At 47.8% G+C, this 23506-nt stretch overlaps 1 protein-coding gene across 1 annotated transcript; it reads left to right on the top strand.

The window, feature by feature from the left end:
- Positions 1 to 1383: 1383 nt before the first annotated feature.
- Positions 1384 to 14108, top strand: IGSF23 (immunoglobulin superfamily member 23). The gene is made up of 4 exons (XM_006175065.3): positions 1384 to 1736; positions 8068 to 8391; positions 11110 to 11379; positions 13609 to 14108. The coding sequence occupies exons 1-4, from the start codon at positions 1673 to 1675 to the stop codon at positions 13758 to 13760; spliced, it is 810 nt and encodes a 269-aa protein (XP_006175127.1). The 5' UTR covers positions 1384 to 1672; the 3' UTR covers positions 13761 to 14108.
- The last annotated feature ends 9398 nt before the right edge of the window (positions 14109 to 23506 follow it).

Genomic DNA, 23506 nt, shown 5'->3' with positions numbered 1-23506 from the left:
AGAGTGAATGCTGGTGGAGCGGAAACTACAGTCCTCATCCACAGATGGTTATTAATGATGTTGCAAGTATTTGCTTATCATCCTTTGGTCATCCCCTGGCCTACCATGTCCCCTAACAGAGGCCTTCAGAAAAATCATAAAAGAGGCAGTATGGCTAATGCTAATAAAGACATAACCAAGTCACTTGATGATGACTGCTTTAGAGACTCATGGAGGAAACTTTGCCCCAGGGTGGGGTAGAACCTGGACATCTCCGGGAGAGAAAAGCATGAACTTCTGAGTTCAAATTCCAACACTCATATTATGCTCACCCACTTACTCATTCTTTCATGCATCCCCTAAAGGAAATTTTTTCACCCATAATGTGCCAGGTACGGTTCTAGACACTGGAGACACAGTGGTGAGCCAGACAAAAATCCCTTCCCTCCTGGATCTGACATTCTAGTTCAGGAGGTGGGTGTAGGGGAGTAGAGACAGATAAATAAACAACCAAACAAAGAAATAAATAATCTCAGAGAGTAATAAATATTGTAAAGAAAATTAAACAGTGTGTCTTGCTAGCAAGAAGCTGGGGCCTGACTTACAGTAGGTGTTAGGGAAGGCCTTTTTAAGGAGCTGATATATGATTTGAGGCTGGAATAATGAGATGCAGTCAGCCATGAGATGACGGGGGTAAACCTCTAAGAAGAGCAAGTGCTAAGGCCCTGAGGTGGCTTGATCCAAGACCTGACAAAAGCCATGGTGAATTGCTGAGAGATGTCAGGTGAATTACTCAGCCTCCATGCACCACTGGAAAATAAGGATGATCATACCAGCCCCTCAAGACTCCTATGAGGATTCAATCAGGCAACTATAAAAGGCTAGTGTTGTGCCTGGCACACAGCAGGTGTTCAGTGAACATCAGTTATAGTTTAAGCAATAAAATTATTAATTAGAGAAGGAAAGAATGGGTCTAGAGGATCAAAAGGATGTGAGAAATGAACTTTTGTGCCTTACCCTTCCAAAATCCCAAATTCAGGATACAGTATGAACAAGAGGCTTCTGAATATGACTCCCAAGACACCCCGGCTATCAATAATAATTTGCATTATTTTAATAGCTATGTTCATTTATTGAGTACCTACTATATGCCAGGCACTTTGCTGGGAACCTGATGTCCATGGGTCCCTCTGACTCTAGGGCAGGCATTATTATTAACACCCCCATTTTACTGAGGCTCAGAACAATAGTCAGAGAGTCTGGAGCAAAGCCAAGAGGCCAGCACCGCCTACCTGACGACCTTTGGTCGGTCCTCTCCTCTGACGTGAGGTTACAGAGGCAGGACAAGCCTGCCCCACCCTCCACCTTCATCATTCTCCAGGTCTGGAGGGGCTGGGAGTGGGAGCAGAGAGAGAGAGGGGAGTGAAATCTCAGAGCCCCTTCTTCAGGGACTCCACCCTAGCCTGCTCCCCACCCACCACAGCCATCAACTCAGTGCTAGAGAAGGGTGACCACTTGGAGGTGACTTTCCAGCCCAAGGCTGGAACCCGAGACTGGACGAAGCGCAGGTGTTGCCAGGAAACGCTCGGGGCACGTGCGGGGGCGGGGCCAAGGCTGAGTACTTGACTGTGCGGTCTGGGAGACCCCACTCCTTACCGGCGACCTCCTCCGCGCCACCAGGACAGGACCCGGCATGAGGTGTCCTCTGGGCGCCGGCTCCGGCCACAGCCCTGCCTGGAAGAGGCTGCTTCTAACAGGTGCGTGAGAGACAGGGGTAACCCTACAGGCTGGGGACAAGATAGGGACATCCCCAGGGAGAGTCTCTATCCAAATCAGAGACGCTCCCACTCGGAGCTCTGACTCTGGTCAGTTTAAAACCCATGCAGAATGGGCACCCGAGATCTCTTGAAATTCCCAAGAGGCTGTGCAATTGACCCCCCTTTTAGAAGGAGGAAAATGAGGCTTAGATAGGGGCGGGGTCACCTGCCCAAGAGCAGGCAGCTGGCAAGGGCAGAAGCAGAATCCAGGACCCCACCTCAGCCACTTTCTACCAGAGCATCCCGTCTCACCCCAGCTATCCATATCTAATAACAATTTTAATAATAAGAACAGTAATAATAATAACAATCATAATATAGAGAGGTCATTGTGACTGAATACATCTATGTGGCAGCCTGTTCTAAGTGCTTTCATGTAGTAACATTTAATTCCCAACCCCATGAGGCAAGGGCTGTATGATCCCTATTTCATAGAGGGGGAAACTGAGGCACAGAGGGGTTATATATCCTCCCCAGGCCACACAGCTTGGAAGTAGCAGAAGGAAGATTGGAACCCAGATGGTCTGGCCTCCAAGACCACACCTTCCAGAGATTACACACATCTGCCTCTCAGATAGTTAATAAATTGCCTCTATTTCCAGGTCTTAGAAAAGGCCAGTTCTGTATCATTTCCAAACCTCAAACTCCACCTAGTTTAAGGCTTTGCCTCCTCCCCAGCTCAGGCCTGGTTCAGACTGCAGTGAGGACGTGGTGGGATGTGGTGGGCCTCATTCCTATTTCTCTCTCTGTGTCCTTTCTCCCCACCCAGAGCTGAGGTCTGCGGCCCCCCAAGGCCATGGGCAGAGGGTAGGAGGGCTAGAAGGGGGCAGGAAAGTTTCTACTTGGCTGCTGTAGTTGTAAGGTGAAGACATGGCCTCCTGTGTGGCTGAGGCATGGTTGAGGGAACCTACCCAGCAAGTCCTCTCCCAACGGGGGTGTCTTTGCCAGGGTGGCCTCCAGCTGGCTCCCTTCCGAGGCATCCACACTGGCTCATGGGAGACTTGTGAACATCTTTGTTGTCCCACCAACAGCTGGAGGTATGGGCCATGTTAACCCAGCCCTCTCTCTCCTCCACCCCAAAGGGCCTCTTCTCCATCCCTCCCCTGGGGACTTATCAGTTTAAGTTCCCACAAACTCCAGGGAGCACAGCTCCAGCTGGCCAAGAGGTTCCCTTGGAGCCATCTTCATTTGGCAGGGGGTGCAGAGGAAAGCCTCAGCCCCTATCCCCACCCCTCAGGTGGACCCCCCGGTTCATCCTCACCTCTCCTGTAGAAAGCCTCACTCTGTGCCGCCTCCTCCTCTCCATGAGCTCTTGTCTCCCGTCCCAAAGCCTGGTGAGCACAGAGCGGCTGGTGCTGGAGGAACTGGGGATGGGCAACCCATTAGCCAGACCTCAATTGAGAATGTAGGGTTCTTGTCATCTGCTGTTTTGTTCTCAGCCTCTGAAACCTCTGGGGAAATTTTGAGACAATGGGAGAGTCAAGTTTAACATTCTGGTATATCTATCTGGTATAATCTGATATATATATGTATATATTACACATGCTGGCTTACATATATAATCAATATATATAGTGATTCAGGGAATGTCCTGGGCTCGAATAGGAAAAATTTGAATAGAGACTTTTTCCCACTTGATTGAAGGTTAGAGATAAAATAAAACAGCCATGCTCCTGTCAAGTAAGAGTTCTAGGGGGAGGGTAGAGCTCAGTGGTAGAATACATGCCCAGCATGCACAAGGTCCTGTGTTCAATCCCCAGTGCCTCCATCAATAAAATAAATAAATAAGTAAACCTAATTACCTCCCCCTGAGGAAAAAAAAAAGAGTTCTGGAATCATCTATATGTTTCCAGCTCTGAAATTCCATATATATATATACACTTTATATATTTATATATATACTTTATAGGTATTTTTATATAGGTAAGGTATTATTATATTGTGTTTACCTTATATACAAGCTATATATGTTTACATATATATAAATACCTATATATATATATGTAAAATACCTAAATATATATGTATATAATACTTAAGTTAGACCGTCCTCGGCCCTGAAAATTCATGATCTCATTGGATCTCAGGCACTCCTATGAACTGGCTACTATCCACCCTCCATGACGAGTGGGAAAACTGAGGGTCAGAGCTCAGAAATAAAAGTGGCAGAGTCAGGTTTATGAACCCACGTCCAGTGGCCTCAAAGTCTGCAAATGAAACCATGATTCTACACCGGCTAGAGTGAGGATTGCTCACATATGAGGTTTCCTTCTCAAGATGCCTAAGGACACTCCTGAATCACCAGGTACCTGCAGCTGTGTCCGAGTCAGAACTCAATCCCAGAATGTGAACTGTATGACCTGGGATCTCCCCCTCTGGTCACTTATTCAACAAACCCCTGCCAGTGCCTGTTCTGTGCCCAGCCTGTGCTGGGTGGTGCTAGAGACACAACAGTGACCAAGACAGTCCCAGCCCTGCCCTCCTGGGGCTCACAGTCCAGAAGGAAGACAGACCCATCCCCAGATCGCACTGACCAAGCATCGCTGGCTGGGGCAGGAGTGGGTAGGGGGAGGGAGACCCAGACGAGAGGACTCAGGTCTGGAGCTGGGGAGGTGGTGGATGGGGATGGGGATGGGGAACCTTTCAAACCTGTCAAAATCGAAACAGGACCTCAGAAAGATAGGACACCAGCTATGCCAATTGCATCCCTGTGCTCTTGCTTCATAAGCATAAGACAGCAAACTTTTCCATCAAGACAGAAGAGCAAAATCTTGAGCAGGTTCTTGGGTATAATACTTTATTCCTGTCACTTTGGCAAGAGCTTCCATCACCCCATCAAGTCACTGAAGTTCCCTGCTGAAACATCGTAGTATCTATTACCAAGCACACTTGAGGGTCAGGGAAGATTTCAGAAGGGGAGGTGGGGGCCTGGGCTTGAATCACAGCTGGATATAGAGTTGGGGAGGAACAGCATTCTAGGTGGGGAGAACAGCACAGGCAGGGGCCCAGAGGCCAGAGCAGCTGCACGGAGTCTGACTGATGCAGAGAATGAGGAAAGAGTGGTGAGAGGGTCTTGGAGATGTAGCAAGGGTGCCAGGCAAAAAAAAAAAAAAAAAAAAAAAAAAAAAAAGGGAGGGGGATGCCAGGCAAAGGAGCACTGAGGGCACTAGGGAGCCATGGAAGGTTTACGAGCAGGGGGTTAGAAAAGTCACACTAGCTGCCGACTCAGAGATAAAAATCAATGGAGGAGGGAGGTAGGCAGTGAGCCCCCCAGAAGGCCCTACGGCGGGACAACTCCCAGCAATCCACTTATGACCGTGGCTCTGAGACTTGTGCTGGCTGTGCCTCAGTTTCCCTGCCTGTAAAACAGACTAGTGCCAACCTCAGAGTTGCTGAGAGGATCTGTGAGGTAACAGTTGAGAGTTTGGCGCAGTCCCGGGCACTCAGCCAGCACACAGTAGCAGCTGATTGCTGGAAGCCGCCTTCTGAGACCGCTCACTCCCACTCCCAGGGCTCAGTGCATGTGTAGCTGACGATGCCGCCTGCCCTGGGATGCATTCTCTCTCGCCACTATTTCTTATTAATTTACCCAGAAGAAACCTGATGTATTAACATCTGTTCTGTCAGTGGCTATTTCTGACCCTTAAAACTTAACCACTTATTCTATAGCTTTTTTATCTTAAAAGGCATATTTACAGTACTTGTGAGTGTGGAGGCAAGAATGATAAGAATGATGATAACTATAATGTCCAGCATTTATCCGACAGTCACTTTGTTAGTGCACTAGTCTAAGCACTTTACAAGCATTAGACCAGGGCTTCTGAGCATCGGCACGACCGGCAAGTTGGACCCGATGAGCCCTTGTTGTGGGGGGCTGTCCTGTGCACTGTGGGATGTTTAGCAGCCTCCGTGGCCTCTGCCCACCAGATGCCAGGAGCACCCCCATCCCAAGTAGTGACAACCTGAAAGTTTCCAGATGTTGCTAATGTCCCCCGGGTGGGGGGCAAAATCGTCCCCAGACGAAAATCACCAGAGACATTATTATTCTCATTTTATAGATAAGGAAACTGAGGCTCAGAGAGGTTAAGTAACTTTCCCAAAGTCACCAGAGCTAATAAGTTTTGGGACTTGCATGCTGGCAGTCCAGCTCTGGAGCCTGCATTCTGGGATGTGTGCATTTGTGTGTCTTAGATAATTAAGAACCTAGTTTATACTCTCTTATTTCATTTATTCAAATTTTACTTAATTTTTGAATGGGCTATACATCCCCATGGCTCGAGTCTCAAGGATATATTAAAAGGCCTTTAGAGAAGTCTGTCCCCCCACCAACCTACCCCATTTTCCACGTCCCCTCCCTCCCCACACCCCAGACACAGATAACCACTATGTTTATGTACCCTTCTAGAGATTCTTTATGTGTTTACAAGAAAATGCAAATTCATATTTACTTTTCTCCCATTTTTACAGCAAAGGTAGCATACCACACAGACTGTTCAGCAGTGTGCATTTGTAGCTTAACTACTTACTTCAGTGACCTTTCCCTGAGTTCTTCCTCATCCTTTGGCATAGCTGTATTGTTTCGTTGTGTGAATGGACCATCATTTACTTAATCAGTTCCTTATGGATGGGCAGTTGCCATTATCGATATAGTGTGGCAAATAACCCTGCACCTTAGTCATTTCAGACTGGGAAAGTGTATCTGTGGGACACTCTCCCTGATGTTTGATTACAAAGTCAAAGGATATGGGGATTTTTCATCTTGAAAGACTTTGCCAGACTGTCCTCCACCCGGGGTTGTACCAGCCCCGTGTGCGAGCTTCCTGTTGCCCTCAGCCTCACCCACACATGGCGTCAGACTTTTGGATCATTGCCAACCTGATAGGTGAAAAGCGTAATCCTGGTTTGTTTTCATTTGCATTTCTCTTACTATGAGTACAACTGAACGTTTTTCCCTATGTCAAGAGACATTTGAATTTTCTTTTCTGTGAACCTCCTTCTCATCTCCTTTGTACATTTTTCTGTTAGGATGGTGATATTTTTCTTACTGATATCTAGGAGCTCTTTCTGTATTAGTGAAATGGGCTCTTCGTCTGTGATATGAGTTGCAAATAATTTTTCCTGGGAGGTCATGGTCTTTTAGACTTTGTGGGTGCTTGGGGTTTTTATTAAACTTTGCAGAAGTTCCTTTTTATTATGATGTCAATTTTTTCAGTCTTTTTTGACTGAAGTTGATGTTTTTACTGCATTGGTGATCATTCCAGTGAGAGAAAGAAGAGTGGGCAAGTGCATAGGGTCTGGAGGCCAGACTCCAAGGGTTCAACTTCATTCTCTAAGCAATATGGAAATTTAATTAGAGGAAGTGAGAGAAACGGGGATGGGGGCACACTGGATGGTACAGTTTAGTGGCTGAGAATTTCAACTGCCTGGGCATGGATCACAGCTCTGTTGTTTATCACCTAAGACATCCTGGACAAATGTCTTAAATTCTCTGAGCCTCCCTTTCCTCATCTCTAATAGGAGTATAATAGTTGTATCAGACAGAGTTGAGGCAAGAAGCAGATGGTTTACTCAAAAGGAGTAATGAGGGGGGTTTAATAGGGGGGCTATTGGCAGAGGTGTAGGCAGGGCATGGGTAACCCATGGAAGACAGGGAACTGTGCAGCACCTAACGGCTAGCAACAGCGGGAAGCTGTTACTTCCCCTGGGCTGGAAGCTATAAGAGGAAGAGCAGACACCAAAGCCTAAAAAGAGTGGTATATGGAGGGGGGCACCCAACGGGAGCTTTAGTAGAGGGACCTCGCCAATCAGTGTTGATGGAGCAGGGAGGGAGCTATGGGACCAGTTCCCTCAAGGTCACTTGCTCCTGTCCTCCTGCCTTTCACCAATGCCTCCATTGGCAGAAGGCAACCAGAAACCCAAGGCAAGGGATCCCTAGTGATTCAGCTCAGAGAAGTCAGCCGTTGAGGGAGCAGAAAAAGGTGGAGGATGAACCTGCATGACATCCAGCATAATAAGTACTTTGTGGGGCTGATGTAGGAATAAGGGAGATAATACATGTCCAACACTTAGGCAATGTCTGGCTTGCAGGTGCTCAAGGAATATTTCTTTTATTTCTACACTATTTTATTATTATTATTATCACCATTGTCATCATCAACTCTGGGTGGTACTCAATCTCACCAGGTCAGGAAGGATTACTTGCTGGGGCAGCATCTTGCCTTTGGTCCCAATTGCTGGCCTGCTCTCTCCTCTCCTTGCTCCCCACTCCAAGGCACCCTGCTTGCATTCTTGGAGCTGCCTTCCTCTGCATCTCTGGCGCCCTTGACGGAAGGAGCTGATGCCCACCTGCCTGTCCGCGGAAGCCTCGATGGTGTTCTCTCCACTTCTTGGTTTCGAGGGCACGAGGCCCGGACGGAAGCCATGATCTTCTCCCCTGAGGGTCTCCCAGGGCCTGGCCACACTGGCCGGGAGACACTGGACACCCAAGGCAGCCTGGTCATTAGAAATGTGACAACTCAGGACGCGGGCAGCTACACCATGGTGCTGGAAACGAGCAAGGGACGCAGGAGTGTGACGGAGCAGATACAGGTCAAGGGTGAGTGGGGCCCTATGGCAGGAGGGGTGAGTTCTTGGTCAGCAGGGCCCATCAGGATCCATTCTGTGCTCCCTAGCAGACCAACCCAAAACTTAAAATAGCAACCACTTCTTTAGCTCATGATTCTGCTGGACAGTTCTTCTGGTCTCAGCTAGTTTTAGCTGAGCCCACTTATGTATCTCTGGTCAGCTAGGGAGTGAGTACCTGGGCACTGGTCCAGGGTGGCCTCCTTCCCATGTCTGGCAGTGGCCTGGCTGGCAGCTGGGACAATGGGGGTAAATGGGCCACGAGGCCTCTCATCCACCAGCAGGCTAGCCCGGGCTTGTTCACTCAGCAACGGAAGAGAAACAAGAGCGAAAGCTGCAAGGCCTCCTGAGGCCCAGACTCAGAACTAGCGTGCCATCAATTCCACCACATTGTTTTGGCCAAAATGAGTCACATGACTGGCCCAGCTCCAACGGGAGGGAAATAAGCTTCACCTCCTGATGAGAGGAGCTGCAATGTGCTTGGCCATTTTTGTCACCTATCACACTTTTCAATAGATCTTCATTAAATATTTGTTCACTATCACTTGGGGAAGGATAGGGGTCTCTGGTGGCAGCCTTCAAACTCACCTCTGTTTTTATGAGCTATTCAGCTCTGGACTTGAACTTTCACACCTAAACCGGAAAAACAAAGTCCTGAGGCTAACCAGACTCATCCTCCCTAGACGGTGGTTTAGAGATGTATTAGTCTACTAGGGCTGCCACAACAAGAGACCACCTGCCAGGAGGTTTAAAAACCAGAAAGTTATTTCTCATGGTTCTGGAGGCTGGAAGTCAAGATCAAGGTGTCGGCAGGTTTGGTTTCTTCTGAGGCCTCTCTCCTTGGCTTGCAGATTACTGCCTTCTCCCTGTGTCCTCATATGGTCTCTCCTCTGTTTGTCACCCCTGGTGTCTCCCTGTGAGTCCCAATCTCTTCTTATAAGAACATCAGTCAGATTGTATTTGGGTCCACCCTCATGGCCTCATTTTAACTTAATTACCTCTTTAAATGCCCTATTGTCAAATATTATCACTTTCTGAGGTTCTGGGGGTTAGTGCTTCAATATATGAATCTTGGAGAAGGTAAGGGAAAGACATAATTTAGCCCATAATGGAGACCATATAAGACTCAGAGATTGATGCTCTAACAAAGACCCAAAGTAACAGTGTCTTAAACAAGAAGGAGATTTAGCTTTCACGTAGCAGTCTGGCATAAACCATTTAGGGATGACATGGTGGCTTCATGGTATCAGGACCCAGGCTCCTTCTCGTTATTCCATCATCAGCAGGTTTTGTCTTGCTTGTGGGACCCAAGATGGTTCTCATCACATCTGCACTCCAACCAATACTACAGGGGAGGGGAAGGGGAGTGAAGATGCCTTCCTTTTAAGGCCCAACACAGAGGTTGCTCACATCTCATTGGCTGGGAACTAGTCACATGGTCATACTTAGCTTTAAGAGAAGCTGAAAATGTAGTCTTTATCCTGGGCAATCATATACCCAGCTGAAAGGTGGGATTCTGAAACTAAAGGAAGAAGGGGAGAAGAGATGGAGGGAGATAGCCAGAAGTTTCTGCCACAAGTTTCTATCTGAGGATGCCCTTGGGGGTCTCACCCACTCCCTCCATCCCAAGTTTAAGCCAAGTGTACATCAAGCTTAGCCAATGGTTCCTTCCAACCACAGTGCATTTGGCTTCTAGATCAGTCAGGCAAGCCACCTGCTGGTCAGCCTACTCCCCAACTTGTCTCTGTGTCCCAGCATGCCTGTGGGCTCCCAGCTCCACAGTGGGTGAATGATGGGGTGTGAAGAAAAGGTGTTTGGTCCCTAGAAGCAGTGATATGGGTTAGGGAGCTGGGGCTTCAGGGGAAGGCTTGAGGTGGGCATGACCCCATTACTATCTATTAATTCAACAAACCACCACCCTGACCCTGTACCTGGCCCTGTGGTGGGCAGTGGTGGAGACACAACCTGGCTGAGACAGCCCTGGTCTGGCCTTCCCCTCCTGGGCTCAGCATCCAGTGGGGAAAATGATGCATCCCCAGACAGGGATGTCTCAGAGTGGGCAGGGCTGGGACGAGCCAGCTGGCTATGGGAGCCCAGAGGGCGCCTGGCTCCCTCTGGATTGCCTGGGAGGGCTTCTTGGAGAAGGAGGAACTCAGCAGTGAATGACACAGAGTTGGTTCCTCCCACCATGGAATTCCCAGTTGGCGGGGGAGAGAGACGTGAAAGGAATAATCTCAAGGGCAGAGCCAAAGAAAGCTTCTCTGCAGAAGTGGCATTTCAAATGCTATCTGAAGGGAGGTTAGCCAGTAAAGATGATGAGAAAGGTTGTTCCAGACAGCAAGAACAGTGTGGACAGGGCTGGAGGGGTAAGAGGACTTGGTGAGCGTGAGAAACTGAGAGCAGAGCAGTGTAGAGGGCATGGGCGTGTCCACTTCCCAGCTCTCTGATCCGCTGCCTCCATGGCAGCCGTGGGGCAACAGGTGCAGTGTTGGCAGTTGGAAGTGCTGAGGGTGAGGACGCCAACAGCTCTGCTACCCCCAGTGTCTGGAGCAACACTGGGCACAGAGCAGGCACTCCAAGCACATTCATTCATGAATGAATGAATGAATGAATGCCTCTGTGGTGAACTGAAGAAGTGCTCAGTCTCTGTGAGTGGCCTCCACCCACATGACCTTGCTCCTTGTTTGCACAGCCAACTTGGACGGGGTGTTGCTGCTGACATTCCCAGGGAATACAAACGGTGTCATCTACAGTGACCTCAACTACTCAGTGATCCTGCAGTGGGTGGCTTCCGTCAACCCTGAGCCTGTGCTACGATGGAGCTTCAATGGGAAGCCTCGTGGGACCGGGGAGAAGCTAATTATTCAGAGGTTGTCCTTAGAGGATCTGGGCACCTACGTATGCTTCGCTGAGAATAGCCAGGCAGTGTATTTCTCCAGGCCCGTGACTATCTCACTGCCACGTGAGTCTCCCACCGTCACCCCAGACCCCTGCACCCTTGCTGGTCAGTGGCCAGCTTTCCTGATTCCGTTGAGCCACTTCTATGAGCAGTCCCCTCTGAGGCCCTTTATAGCCAAGAAGGCACCCCATTCTTTCATCTGCCTGGCAGAGTGAGGATCATTAGCCCATTTTACAGATGGGAGGCTGAGACCCAAAGACATGAACTCTAATGAAAGCTCAGGGCAGGATCTGGAGGCTGCTGCCTGGGTCCTGGATCCAACCATTTGCTGGCTCTGTGAACCTGAGAAGCCCCGTCACCTCTCTGAGTCTCAGCATATGTGGGAGAGAAAAATGAAAGTGATAATATAACGAGTGGTTCCGAGCATGGGCTTTGGAATTTGAATTCTGGCTCTACCACTTCCTGGCTGTGTGACTTTAGACCAGTACCTTGACATCTCTGTGCCTCAGTTTCCTCATATGTAAAATTGGGAAGATAATTGTGCCCACTCCAAAGTGTAGTTGTGAGCATTCAATGAGATAAGCAGGTGAACAGCTTAAAATAAGAGCGCTTAGCACTACTGAACACTAGTGAGTGCTCAGTAAGGATGGACAAGCATCACTGCTGTGATTAGCATTATCTATATTATTATTCATTTGTGCCTCTTACCATGTGCAGTAGTGTGTTTGGAGGCTCGGGTGGCAGTAACAAGAACAGCCAGTTGTTGGGATAAGAAAAGTGGTTTGGGAGCCAAAGTGGGGTTCAATTCCTGCCCCTATGCCTTGTTGGCTGGGTGACCTAGAACAAGTGATGTCCCTTCTCTGAGCCTCAGCTTCCTCCTGTGTCTAACAGAGGTGGTTGTGTAGACCTCTGCAAGATTGCTACAAGAAACTGAAACAGTATATGGGTGAGGCTGGCATAACACCTTTAAATAGCAGCTGTTATGCATATTATATTTGATGTTTCTATCCATGGAGGATGAGCAGCATGGAGCAAGCTGGAAGGATGCAGAGTTGCTGGCCAGTAGAGAAGATGGGGAGGGATCTAGAGAGCAGGGAATGCATAAGCAAAGGCCCAGAGCATGGAAAGGGGCATGGCTTGGCTGCATTCCGAAAAGTTGCCTCCTCTCCCCAGCTAGGGTTCAGTGGAAGCTTCAGGATTTGGTTTTGCAGTGATTTACTGGGAGATAAAAATTTAAATCTCAGAGTATCTGGTGACCCTGATATGTTTACTGAGAATGACAATACTTCTAAGACCCCTTTCCTCACTCATCAACTGGTCAGAAAATGTTTTTTGAGCACCTATTATATGACTGGTCCATGCTGGGCAGTGCTGAGGACATCTGGTGACAGAGACAGCCCTGGCCCTGCCTTCACAGAACTCCCAGTCCAGTAGGGGACAGACCTGTCCACAAATGGTAATGACCAGAGTGCGCAAGGCTGGGCTGGGGGAGCTCAAAAGTCTGTGGGACCCAAGGGGGTATCCAACTCAGCAAGTGAATCAGAAAGGGCTCCCTGGAAGAGGGGACATCTGAGCTGATTCTAGAATACACAGGAATTATCCAGCCCAAGGGGGAGAAAATGGCATAAATGGCACTCCAGGGGCATTCCAGACAAAGGCCTGGAAGTAGGAGAGAGAGGGGCTGAGCTCAGACAATTGAGTGGAATCCAAGGGGGTGGGGAAGGATAAATTGGGAGTTCGGGATTTGTGGATACCAACTACTATATGTAAATAGATAAACAACAAGGACCTACTGTCTAGCACAGGGAACTATATTCAATACCTTCTAATAGCCTATAAAGAAAAAGAATATGAAAAGGAATATATATATATATGCATATATAACTGAATCACTATGCTATATACCAGAAATTAACACAACCCTGTAAATCGGCTCTACTTCAACTTTAAAAAAGAAAGAAAATTGAGGAGGATCCAGTGGGGCTTCGTTATAAAGGTGGAGGGTGGAGATAGCTGAGGCTGGCCAGGCATCAAGGACTCAAAGGCCAAGGTGAAGTCCTGGGGAGCCATAGCAAGGTTCTGAGCAGGGAAGGAACAGGATCAAGTTTGAACTTTAAAAAGACCCCTCTGGCTTCTGTGTGGTGGGGAGATGGGTGGGGAGAGACTGGGGCAGGAGAACAGGGAGAAGCTGGGGTGGAGACCCAGAGGATGGGAAGAGGTGGAATGGCAGGAGCTGGGATGGGGTATGGAAGGAGGGTGGCTTCCCTAGTCTCTCCTTCTCTCGGTCCCCAGAAGCCAATGTGGATCCCACAGACCCCGCGCCTGTCCGGCCGGACCCCACTCTCTCCCTGTCAGGAGGATCTGCCATCGCCCTCATCGTGGCTGCATTTGTGGGGATCGTGTTACTGATCGGAAGCATAGTTTTCACCTTAATCCAGAAGTGAAGGTACTTTCCGTCCCTCATTCCCATCCACTCAGCCCCCACAAGGCACAGAACTTGCCCTGCAGCGAGACTGAAGCCAGACCAACAGCCTCATCCCAAGGAGCTTTTAGCTCATCCAGAAAGGATGACAAAAACAGAAAGGATGACGCTGACCCCTGATGTGCCATCATCCATTCTCAAAGTGGCCTCTGGGGAACAAAGAGACAGGAGAGGGTTCTGGAGCTAGGGCCATCTCTTTTGGGGGAGGGGACAGGGTATTAGGTGTTTTCTTTTTTTTTTTTTTAATTTTTTTAATGGAGGTACGAGATTGAACCCAGGACCTCGTGCATGCTAAGCAGGCATTATACCACTGAGCTATACCTTCCCACCTGGACCTGGGTTCAAATTACAGCTCTGTCACTTACCCACAGTGAAGCCATGGGCAAGTCACTTCCTCTCTCTGTGCCTCAGTTTGCCCACCTGCAGAGTCAGGGTGATGATAACGGCCCCTGCCTCAGAGAGCCGTTGTTTAGATTAAACAAGGTAATATTTCTAAAGCCTTTATAGCAGGGCCAGGGATATGGTCAGAGCCCTATTCATCCCTTTTACACATAACTGTTGAGTCCCTACCATGTGCCAGGCACTGGGGATACCATGGGAATAAACAGAGGAAAGTCCCTGCCCTCCTGAACTTGCAGTCTAGTTGATATGCCAATGGTACACGTGATGACCAAGTAAAGCATCAATAGTATGTTGCTGATGGTGAGTGCTAAGGAGCGGGGTAAGTTTGGGAAGGAGCACAGGGAGTGTGGGGTTGGGACACAATTTAACTAAGCTAGTGAAGTCCTCCCTGAGAAAGTGACATGGGAGCAAAGACATTAAGCAAAGGAAAGGAAGGAAGAAGCCAGTGGATCTGGGGGAAGGGCATACCCAGCAGAGGGAACAGCAAGTGCAAAGGCCCTGAGGTGGGATCTGACTGGCATGTTCAAGAAACAGCCAAGAGGCCAATGTGGCATGAGGAATGGGAAGAGAAATAGGACATGGAATCAGAGAAGGAAACAGGGGTGGAGAGGGGGCAGGAGTGGTGGGGCACCAGACAGCATAAGGTCTTGTTAGCCATGTAAGGACCTGGCTTTTGTTCTGAGTGAGACAGGAGCCATGGAGGATTTAGGAAAGAGGAGGGATGGAATCTCACTTACATCTGATTTTCATTTTAATCTTAGATTAAATTAACTATTACAATAATACTGTACTATCCTACTGTGGATTAAGTGCCTAGTATGTGCTTACTAAACATTATTTAATCTCCACAAGAGGATGATAATACTGTACTATCCTACTGTGGATTGAGCGCCTAGTATGTGCTTATTAAACATTATTTAATCTCCACAAGAGCTCGGCAGGAGGTGGGGTGGAGTAGGAGTGAAGATCTCATTTTGTGTCAAAGAGGAAACTAAGACTCAGAGAGAAGGGACTGGCTCCAGACCCCACAGTTTAAGAGGGGTTCGAACCCTGAACCCTGCCTCACTCTTGGTTCTAGCCCCTAACCCTCAGTGCTTCTTCTCCACCATTGACAATACAAGCCTTGGTAGCTTATGTACTGAGGAAGAGAAATCTGCATGTTGAAATGGTTTGGAAAGGCCTCGTGGACCAGCTGGGAGGGCCTGGGGCCAGGTCTCCAGTCCGTGAGTGTTGTATGGAACCTTTAGAGTTGGGGAATAGGGGAGGGCCAGGCTGCTGCCTGAATCACCCACATCACCTTTGTCACTGTGGCTCCAATTTCCCATGCCCTCAGACAAGTCACAACAACTCTCATGGATGGGGACTGTTCTTGTGCTCATTTTCCACATGAGTAGAACTAAATCTCAGAGAAATCCATCAACTCATCAAGGACATGACGCTGACAAAGAGCTGATCTTGTATCAGACCCAGAGACAACTCTAAAGTTAGGTTCTTAGAAGAGAAAGGTGAGAAATCAGGCTGGTGTGAAAATCCTCACCCAGACTACCTGGAGTCCCTACCTCTATGAGTGGCAGGAGGGATCCCTTCCTGTCCTCCCGCCACCTTGGCCAACACCTGTTAGGATAGACCGATGCTGACGTCGTCCAGAAGGAACCAGCCTTGTCCAATCAGCTGTGACCTTGGAGGTGAGGTCCCGAGGACAAGCATGGCTGTCTTGACCCTCCCCGTGGTTTGCAGTTAAGGCCTGGCTCCTTTGGCTTATCCCAGCTCTGCCATATGCTACCTTGTGGGACTTCGGGTGAATCCTTTAATGGCTCTGTGCCCCATCTGTAGAACAGGGATAATGGTAATGTAACACCTACCTCAAAGGGTAGGTATGTGGATTAACTAATATGGTAAAAGTAAAATATTGTAAATAATGCTTGGCACATGGTGAGCCTTCAATGAACGTTGGCCACATTTTATTATTATTACTATTATTATTGCTATTGTTGTTATTTTTCTCTCTTCCTTGTAGGTGTGGCAGACGAAGAAATGGTTGAACCATTTTGGGTTTTTTTTTTCAGTTTAAATAAATTGACTAAAACTAAAAAACAAATAAATGACTCTAGACAAAAGGAGATAATTGCAAGCAGATCTTAACCATGAATTTTTGTGTGTACTCAAAAATACTGACAGCTGTTTTACAATATCCTGTTTCAAAATATACATTTTGTGGAACCCATTGTGAACATTTCTGTTCAGTGGATAATTAGAGTGGAATTTCAGTTATAGAATATGTGTATCTTCAGCTTTTATTGATGCTCCCAAATTGTTTTTCAATCAAATTTATTGTATTTTCTCACAGTGGGTTCCACAGAGAGATACTACACAGTAATGGAACAAATATGGATAAATCACAAAAGCATGAAGTCTCATAAACACAGCTCCAAGAGAAGGTAGAGGTTATAGTACCATTTTTAATAATTCAAGCATTACTAGAACTACTCTCTGCTATTACATGACAGGATATGTTGGGTAGCAAAAAAACAAAACAAAACAAAACAAAAAAACAATGTGCATCTGAAGTGTGGGCACTTGTCTATCAGCCCAAGAGGTAATACCAGGAACAGGCAGTGGGGTGGGGAGAATCCCGGGGCTGGGGACAAGAGGAAGTTCCTGGGAGCTCCTTCCTCCTGGCTTCCGGATCATTTGTCTCTGGGATGTCCCCATCTTGTTGAAAACCCCAGGGACTGCTCTCATCTCCTCTTGCCATCTACCAATACCCCATCTGCTCATCTCACCAAGTCCCTGGGAGCCACATAAACAAGCAGTCTATATTTCTTGAAACTCTTGGGCTACAAGCAAAAGAAATTCACTGAAGTCGCTCAAGAAAAAACACAGGGAATTTAGAAATTTAAGGAATTTAATATAAGGACCCAGGAAGAGTTCCAGGAATTGAAGGCTTTATCAGTTAGCACGTGCTGTGTAACAAACTATCCCCAAAAGTTAGTGGCTTGAAACAACAGCCATTTATTTAGCATACAATTCTACAGGTTATCAGTGTGGGCCAGGGTCAGCTGGGCAGTTCTTCTGGTCTCTGCCAGGCTCACTTATGCATCTTTGGTCAGTTGGCAGGTTGCCTAGGGGCTGTCTGGACTAGGATAGCCTCAGCTGTGTCAACTAGCCACTCTTCTATGTCATCTCTCATTCCCTAGCAGGCAAACCCAGGCATACTCACAAGACAGAGGCAGGATTCCAAGAATGAGAGCAGAACTGCAATGCCTCTTAGGGCCAAGGTTAAGAACAGGCACATATCACTTATGCCACATTCTACTGGCCAAAGCAAGTCACATGGTGAGGGGTAGGGAAATGACCTCATCCTTGATGGGAAGAGAAAAATCTGTGGCTATTCTTGTAATCTGCCACCAAAGCCTCGAGCGTGTTTTCAGAAAGCAGAAGAGCTGCTGGAACCAGGGCAGTTGCTCACTGCCTCTCTCAGTCCCCGACCCCTCAGCCTTTGTAAACCTCTTCTCCAGGAACATAGAATTCACAGTTCTCTGTGTCTCTCTGCAAATGGGCACTCAATGCTTCTTGGTCCACATGGAGAAAGGCACCATCCCATAGCTTCTAAATCCCCAATGCTCATGTTCAGAGGAACAGCCCAACTTAGCCAGCATCCCTTTGCCTGATTTCTGAACCCCCTGGAGAAGGTATCTGATTGGCTCACTTGGGACAGGTGTCAATACAGGCCCTATCACTGTAGCTGGGGTAAGGGTAAGAGATGTTCTGTACAATCAGAGCTCCAGCTCCTTGTCTATGGAGACTCAGTACTCAGAAAAAAAAGGGGGGGGAGAGGTTTTGGTTTATAAACTGGGCAGATACTCCAAAATATGTCTTCTACACATGCAGCTTATTTTTGCTCCTTTTCAGAGAAAAAAAAAAAAACACCTTCCAAATGCAGAGAAGTGGGTGAAGGGTCTCAACCCTCAGAAATCCATGATGCATTTGTAAATAAGATCCAACACTTTCTTTCACTGGAGAATCCTGACAGATGGTAGGCAAAGGGTACTGGTGTGACCCTAGGCGAGTCACTTACCCTCTCTGAGACTCATCTGCTTAAAATGAGTATGAATAGTGCTCCTGTGTGGATATAGCTAACATTTGAGGGACATTCAGTGCTTCTGTGACACACAACCGTGTCAACACAAAGCCACCTACCATATTACTACAATTAGCAATAATAGTAGCAGACCTGAGTTCAAATCTTGTCTATTGAGGGCTGTCCATGTGCCACCCTCTACACTAGATTTCTTACGTGTTACATCATCCTCACTGTACCCATTGAGGAAAGGAGAACCACCCCCATTTTACAGACAAAGCAAGTGAGTCTCAGACAGGGTATGACAGGGTCATCACCACAGCACACGGTGGGGCTGGTCTCCAAGCCATGCTCCCTGGCTCTGAAATCCCTGTTTCCAATCACTCCACTGCTCTGTTGCTCCCTTCCTGGAGCTGGAGCCTCCTTCTCATCCTCTCATGGGCTTCCCACCTCCTATGTCGGGGAAATGTCACTGTGCTCATGTACATAAGATAAAAGTGAGGCTCAGAGAGGGCAAGTGATTTGTCCAAGGTCACACAGCCACATGAGATGCCAACTCAAGTCTACTCAATTCCAAATCCTGTGCCTTAGACCAGCGCTGTCCAATAGAACTCTCTGTGGTGATGGTAATGTCTGTATCTGCACTGACCAATACAGTATTGTCCAACACAGGTGGCTGCTGAGCCCTGGAAATGGAGATAGTGTAACTGAGGAACTGAATTTTTAAATTTTCTTTATTTTTAATTAATTTTAATTTATCTAGCCACCTGTGGCTAAAGGCTATTATATCAGACAGTGCAACTCTTACTCCCAATGTTAAAATAAATAAATCAATCCCCTGACATCCATATGTGTAGATCACTGACTCTATGGCAGTTCTGGGATCCTAGACCTGGCCTGTCCAAGGGTCCAGATTTGCTCAGAAGTCCCTACTGTCTAACTGGCTCCTCACCCACCTGAGGTATCCTGCCCTACCACTTCTTCTTCCCACTTCCCTCCATTGTCAAAGGAGAAGTTAGTCGTTTGCTGCCGGGGTGGTGATGGAGAGAGCTGGTTCCTGCAGCTCCTAGTCTATCTGCTTCTCAGACGTGACACTACAGCCACTGCTCGGCCACCAGCCAGCCTCCAGCTGTCCTCTGGCCACGGCTGCAGCAATACTTCTTGCGCTTTGGAACAGCTGAGAGTACTGTGACGTTCCTCCCTCCACTAAAAATAAACTGTGCACATTTCCTCAAAGAGATCTCCTGACCACTCCTGTTATAAATTCAATCCCTGGGGTGAACTCTCTCATCGTACTGTTCTGCTTTATAGCACTTACCACATTGTGTCATTAAATATTTATTGGTGTGATTATTTAACATTTATCTCATCTATTAGACTCTCAGCTCCATGAATGCCAGACTTGTATCTGTTGTACAGCATGTGCTCAATAAATGTTTGTTGAATGAATAAGAGACCAAAACCACACAACTAGGAAAACTCAAAGGCTCAGAAATGAAAGCACTGACTGAATTCCAAACCTTTCTCCAAGCTGGAGTTTAACTGGAATAACTTAACTCAAACTCCTTTCACTTTTTCTCTGTCTCAGAAAAACTGGGTCAGGCATCCTGAGGCCTCTACCCTAACCCCAGGGTGGGGTGAATAGTCATCTGGCCTCAGTAGAATAGCCCAACCTCGTCAGCAGCTGTGGTAGAGATTGCCCTCAGAGCCCCAGAATTCATTCTCTTCTCTCTCCATAGTAACAGAATCCTCAATTTTAGCTGGGTACATGATGTCCAAGGGGAAAAAAAAATTACACTGTCAATAAAATGTGAGAAGTGTTACGTGTGACTTACAGAACATGTCCTTAAGGTGAGGGAGCATCCTTTCCTGCTGGCAGGAATGGGAACGTGATCGCTGGAACCGAGCAGCCATATTGGAGCATGAGGTGAATGTCTCAACTACCATTTTTGATAGACTGGCAGTGGGCCAAGATCTATATTAAGAATTCTGGGAAACCACCCATGCCCCCAAGAAGGAATACCTGTATCCATTTTTTTTTTAATGGAAGTACTGGGGATTGAACGTAGGACCTCATGAGTGCTAAGCACACACTCTATCACTGAGCCATTATCCTCCTCCCACCCTCCCCATCGACTGTTAATGCCTGCTGGCATGCTTGCCAGGAAGGAGTGCCTGCATCAATTATTGATGTCTGAAGATGGTGGAGTCAGTAGCCCCGTGATTGCTTCCCCTGCGCTTCAGCCAGGTGTTCTACTCTAAGGGGGACCCAAAGAACTTACTCCCAGTTCAACGCCTACTCAGAATACACTGTGATTCACAATTACAGAGGCACAGCAAGGTTCCATAGCTATTTTAACAATGCCTGGCTCATTCATTCACTCAAGAAATATTTATTGAGCACCTTCTGTGTCGGGATCCATGCTAGATGCTGGAGATATTGCCATGAACAAGACAGACTTGGTCTCTGCTTTCACAGAGTTTACAGATTCAACCTCCAAAATCCAGCCCATTCTTTGCCCAAGTCCTCAGCCCACCCCTCTTTCCACCCAACCCAACCTTTTCCGTCTCTCAAACTCTCTCTCTCTCTCTCACACACACAGAGACAAACACACACACACACACACTTTTCTCTAAATTCCAGTATTTCTAGAAAACATAATTGTATATGCTAGAGTGGGAAGGAGGAATAAAAGACATATAACAGAGAACAAATAATCACTAAAGCCATTCATTCATTCATACATTCACTCATTCAACACACCTTTCTCTGGCACCTGGGCTGTGTGGAGCCCTGTGCTGGGCAGTACTGGGAACCCAAAGGTGGCTGTGAGAGCCACACCCTGCCCTCCCAGGGCTCACAGTCCAGTGGGAGAGACAGAAGCACCCCCAGATAGTGACAACCCAGAGTAGTCAGGGCTGGGACATGGGAGCCCAGAAGGGACTCCTGATCCAGCCTGGGGGATCAGGAGGGCATCCTGCAGAGGGGCTAGCTGTCCTGGAGAACACACTGAGATGATGAACACGAGCAGCCACATCTCCTGAAGGTGATATTTACCAGACACTGCGCTCAAGGGCTTTAATGCATCCTTTCCGTTTATTTCCCCAAACCCTGGAAAGTGGATGCTATTATTAGCTCCATTTCACAGATGAGGAAGTTGAATTGTCACTGCCTAGCTGTGAGTTGCACAGCCCTGGGATCTGCCTCTGTGGAACTTAAAGCCCAGTGGGTGACACAAATCTATCCCTAAAGAGTGACACATCAGAGTGGGCAGGGCTGGGACAGTGGGACTCAGGGGGCTCTGGGAGACCAGAGGAGGGATTTGCCCAGCCTGGGGCGGGGAGGTTCCTGGCAGGCTTCCTGGAGAAGGGGATGGCTCAGCCATGACCTAAAGTGGGAGTAGCCAGTGAAGAACAGAGGGAAAATGTTCCAGCCTGAAGGTGAGCAAACATGATCTTTTTAGGACTACAAGGGTTTCCGCAGGGCTGACGTGTAAAGGGGGAGAGGAAGAGACAGCAGACTTTCATCAGGGGCCAGGTCACGCAGGACTCCAGAACCTGGACTCTTTCCTGCAAATGACAGGGATGTGCTGAAGGGTGTGGCTCTGATGACTCACAGTGGGTAGAAGTAGGCTGGGAGGGGGCGGGTTTCATTTCCTTCCTTGGGCGGTGAGAGGACTGCAGGATCTGGAAGGGGAGAACCGAGGGGAACAACCATTGTGAGGCACCACTACACCCCAAAAGATATGAGGGTTGTAGGGGGGCGCTAGTGGGAGGTGAGAGAGAGGACATGCCCCCTCTGGTAGCTCTCGGGGAAGGACAGGCAGGTGGCTGTTATTTGGGGCTTTCTCTGCCAGCTTTCTCCCACCCAGCCTCAGAGTACAGAAGGTAAAAGCTCTGCCCTCACCAACCCCACCACCCCATGCTCTGTCCAGTCCACGACCGCACCACAAAGAGGGCAGGACAGGGGTTTTCATCACTGTTTTCCACGTGAGGAACATGAGATTTAGCTGCCATGAGGTCTTTGCCCTGCACAAAACTCTGCGGCTCAACACAACACTGTAAATCAATTATACTTCAATTAGAAAAAACAACCCTACGGCTCTCTGCTGCCCACATGCCTCCTGGTCAGGGTGCACAGCAAGGTGCTACAAGCCCCAGGACACCAGAAATAATATCTGCTGTTTGTTGAGCAGCAAAATAAACAACATTTTTAGCCATATAACTCATTTCTAAATAACCGATTTAACCATCACCTCATGTTTTCATGATCCTCTATTTTACAGGTGAGAAAAAGGAGGCAAGAGAATCATACAGGTTGCATAGAACCACCAGCTGTTAGTTGGTGAAGATGGAATTTGAACCAAGGGAGTCACACTCAGGAGCCCCCACCTCACCGTTCTCAGCCTCCATCTCTCTCCCCCTCCCCTCTTCTTTCTTCCTTTCTCTCTCTCCCCCTCCCTCCCTCTCTTTCTCTCCCCACCCTCCTGCCCAGCCTCCAGGTTCCTACATCAAACCCTTTGCAACAAACCTTCACATCTGAAATTGTAAAAGCTTCAGTTCACTACCATGAGCCACCCTGGGTAGGAAACCCCACCAATCTCCGACTTTGCTGACAAGAGAGCACTGAATGACAATTTGGCACTATCCTCCAAGACCACAAATACGCGTGACCTTTGACCCAGCAAATTCACTTCTAGGAACCTATGGAACTAATACTGTCACACACGTGTGAAATGGTGTGGATGTGGTTACTCAGAGAAGGACAGATTGCCAATGCTAACAGTTGGAAACATTTGAAACGGCTATCCGCTGAAGACACGTTCAAAATTTTCACAGTGTTCATCCAAAGGAATGATCCATGGCTATGAATAAGCAAACGAATGCATGAGACAGCTTGTTATGTCCTTTTATCGAAAGATCACTGAGATACATGGTTGAGTAAACAGCAGAAAAAGGCATAATGATGCTACTATTTATTGTTTTCAATGTGAGAGAGAAGAAGAAGGAAATATTTCCCCCATTGCTTGATGATACAAGCTTCCAGGTGATTCTCCTGGATGCAGAAGTTAGAAAACCAAGGCATTCATGGGATGAGCCCCAAGGAATTGTAACAGGCCCGTTGGAGACATCCATTCACTTATTTATTCTTTCAATAGATATTTCGGCACTTGTGTAAAGAAAAATGTCCAGAACTGGTCCCAACCCTCAAGGAATTTAGAATC

The sequence above is a fragment of the Camelus ferus genome, chromosome 9, assembly GCF_009834535.1.
Source record: "Camelus ferus isolate YT-003-E chromosome 9, BCGSAC_Cfer_1.0, whole genome shotgun sequence".
Classification (NCBI taxonomy): domain Eukaryota; kingdom Metazoa; phylum Chordata; class Mammalia; order Artiodactyla; family Camelidae; genus Camelus; species Camelus ferus.
The sequence above is the reverse complement of the archived record's forward strand: the minus strand, read 5'-3'. Positions and strand labels throughout refer to the sequence as shown.

Excerpts from the sequence above, each read along its gene's own strand:
- IGSF23 (XM_006175065.3), top strand. The coding sequence starts at position 1,673 with ATGAGGTGTCCTCTGGGCGCCGGCTCCGGCCACAGCCCTGCCTGGAAG. Across the intron at positions 8,392-11,109 it reads GGAGCAGATACAGGTCAAGG|CCAACTTGGACGGGGTGTTG; the intron begins GTGAGTGGGGCC and ends TTGTTTGCACAG. Across the intron at positions 11,380-13,608 it reads CGTGACTATCTCACTGCCAC|AAGCCAATGTGGATCCCACA; the intron begins GTGAGTCTCCCA and ends CTCGGTCCCCAG.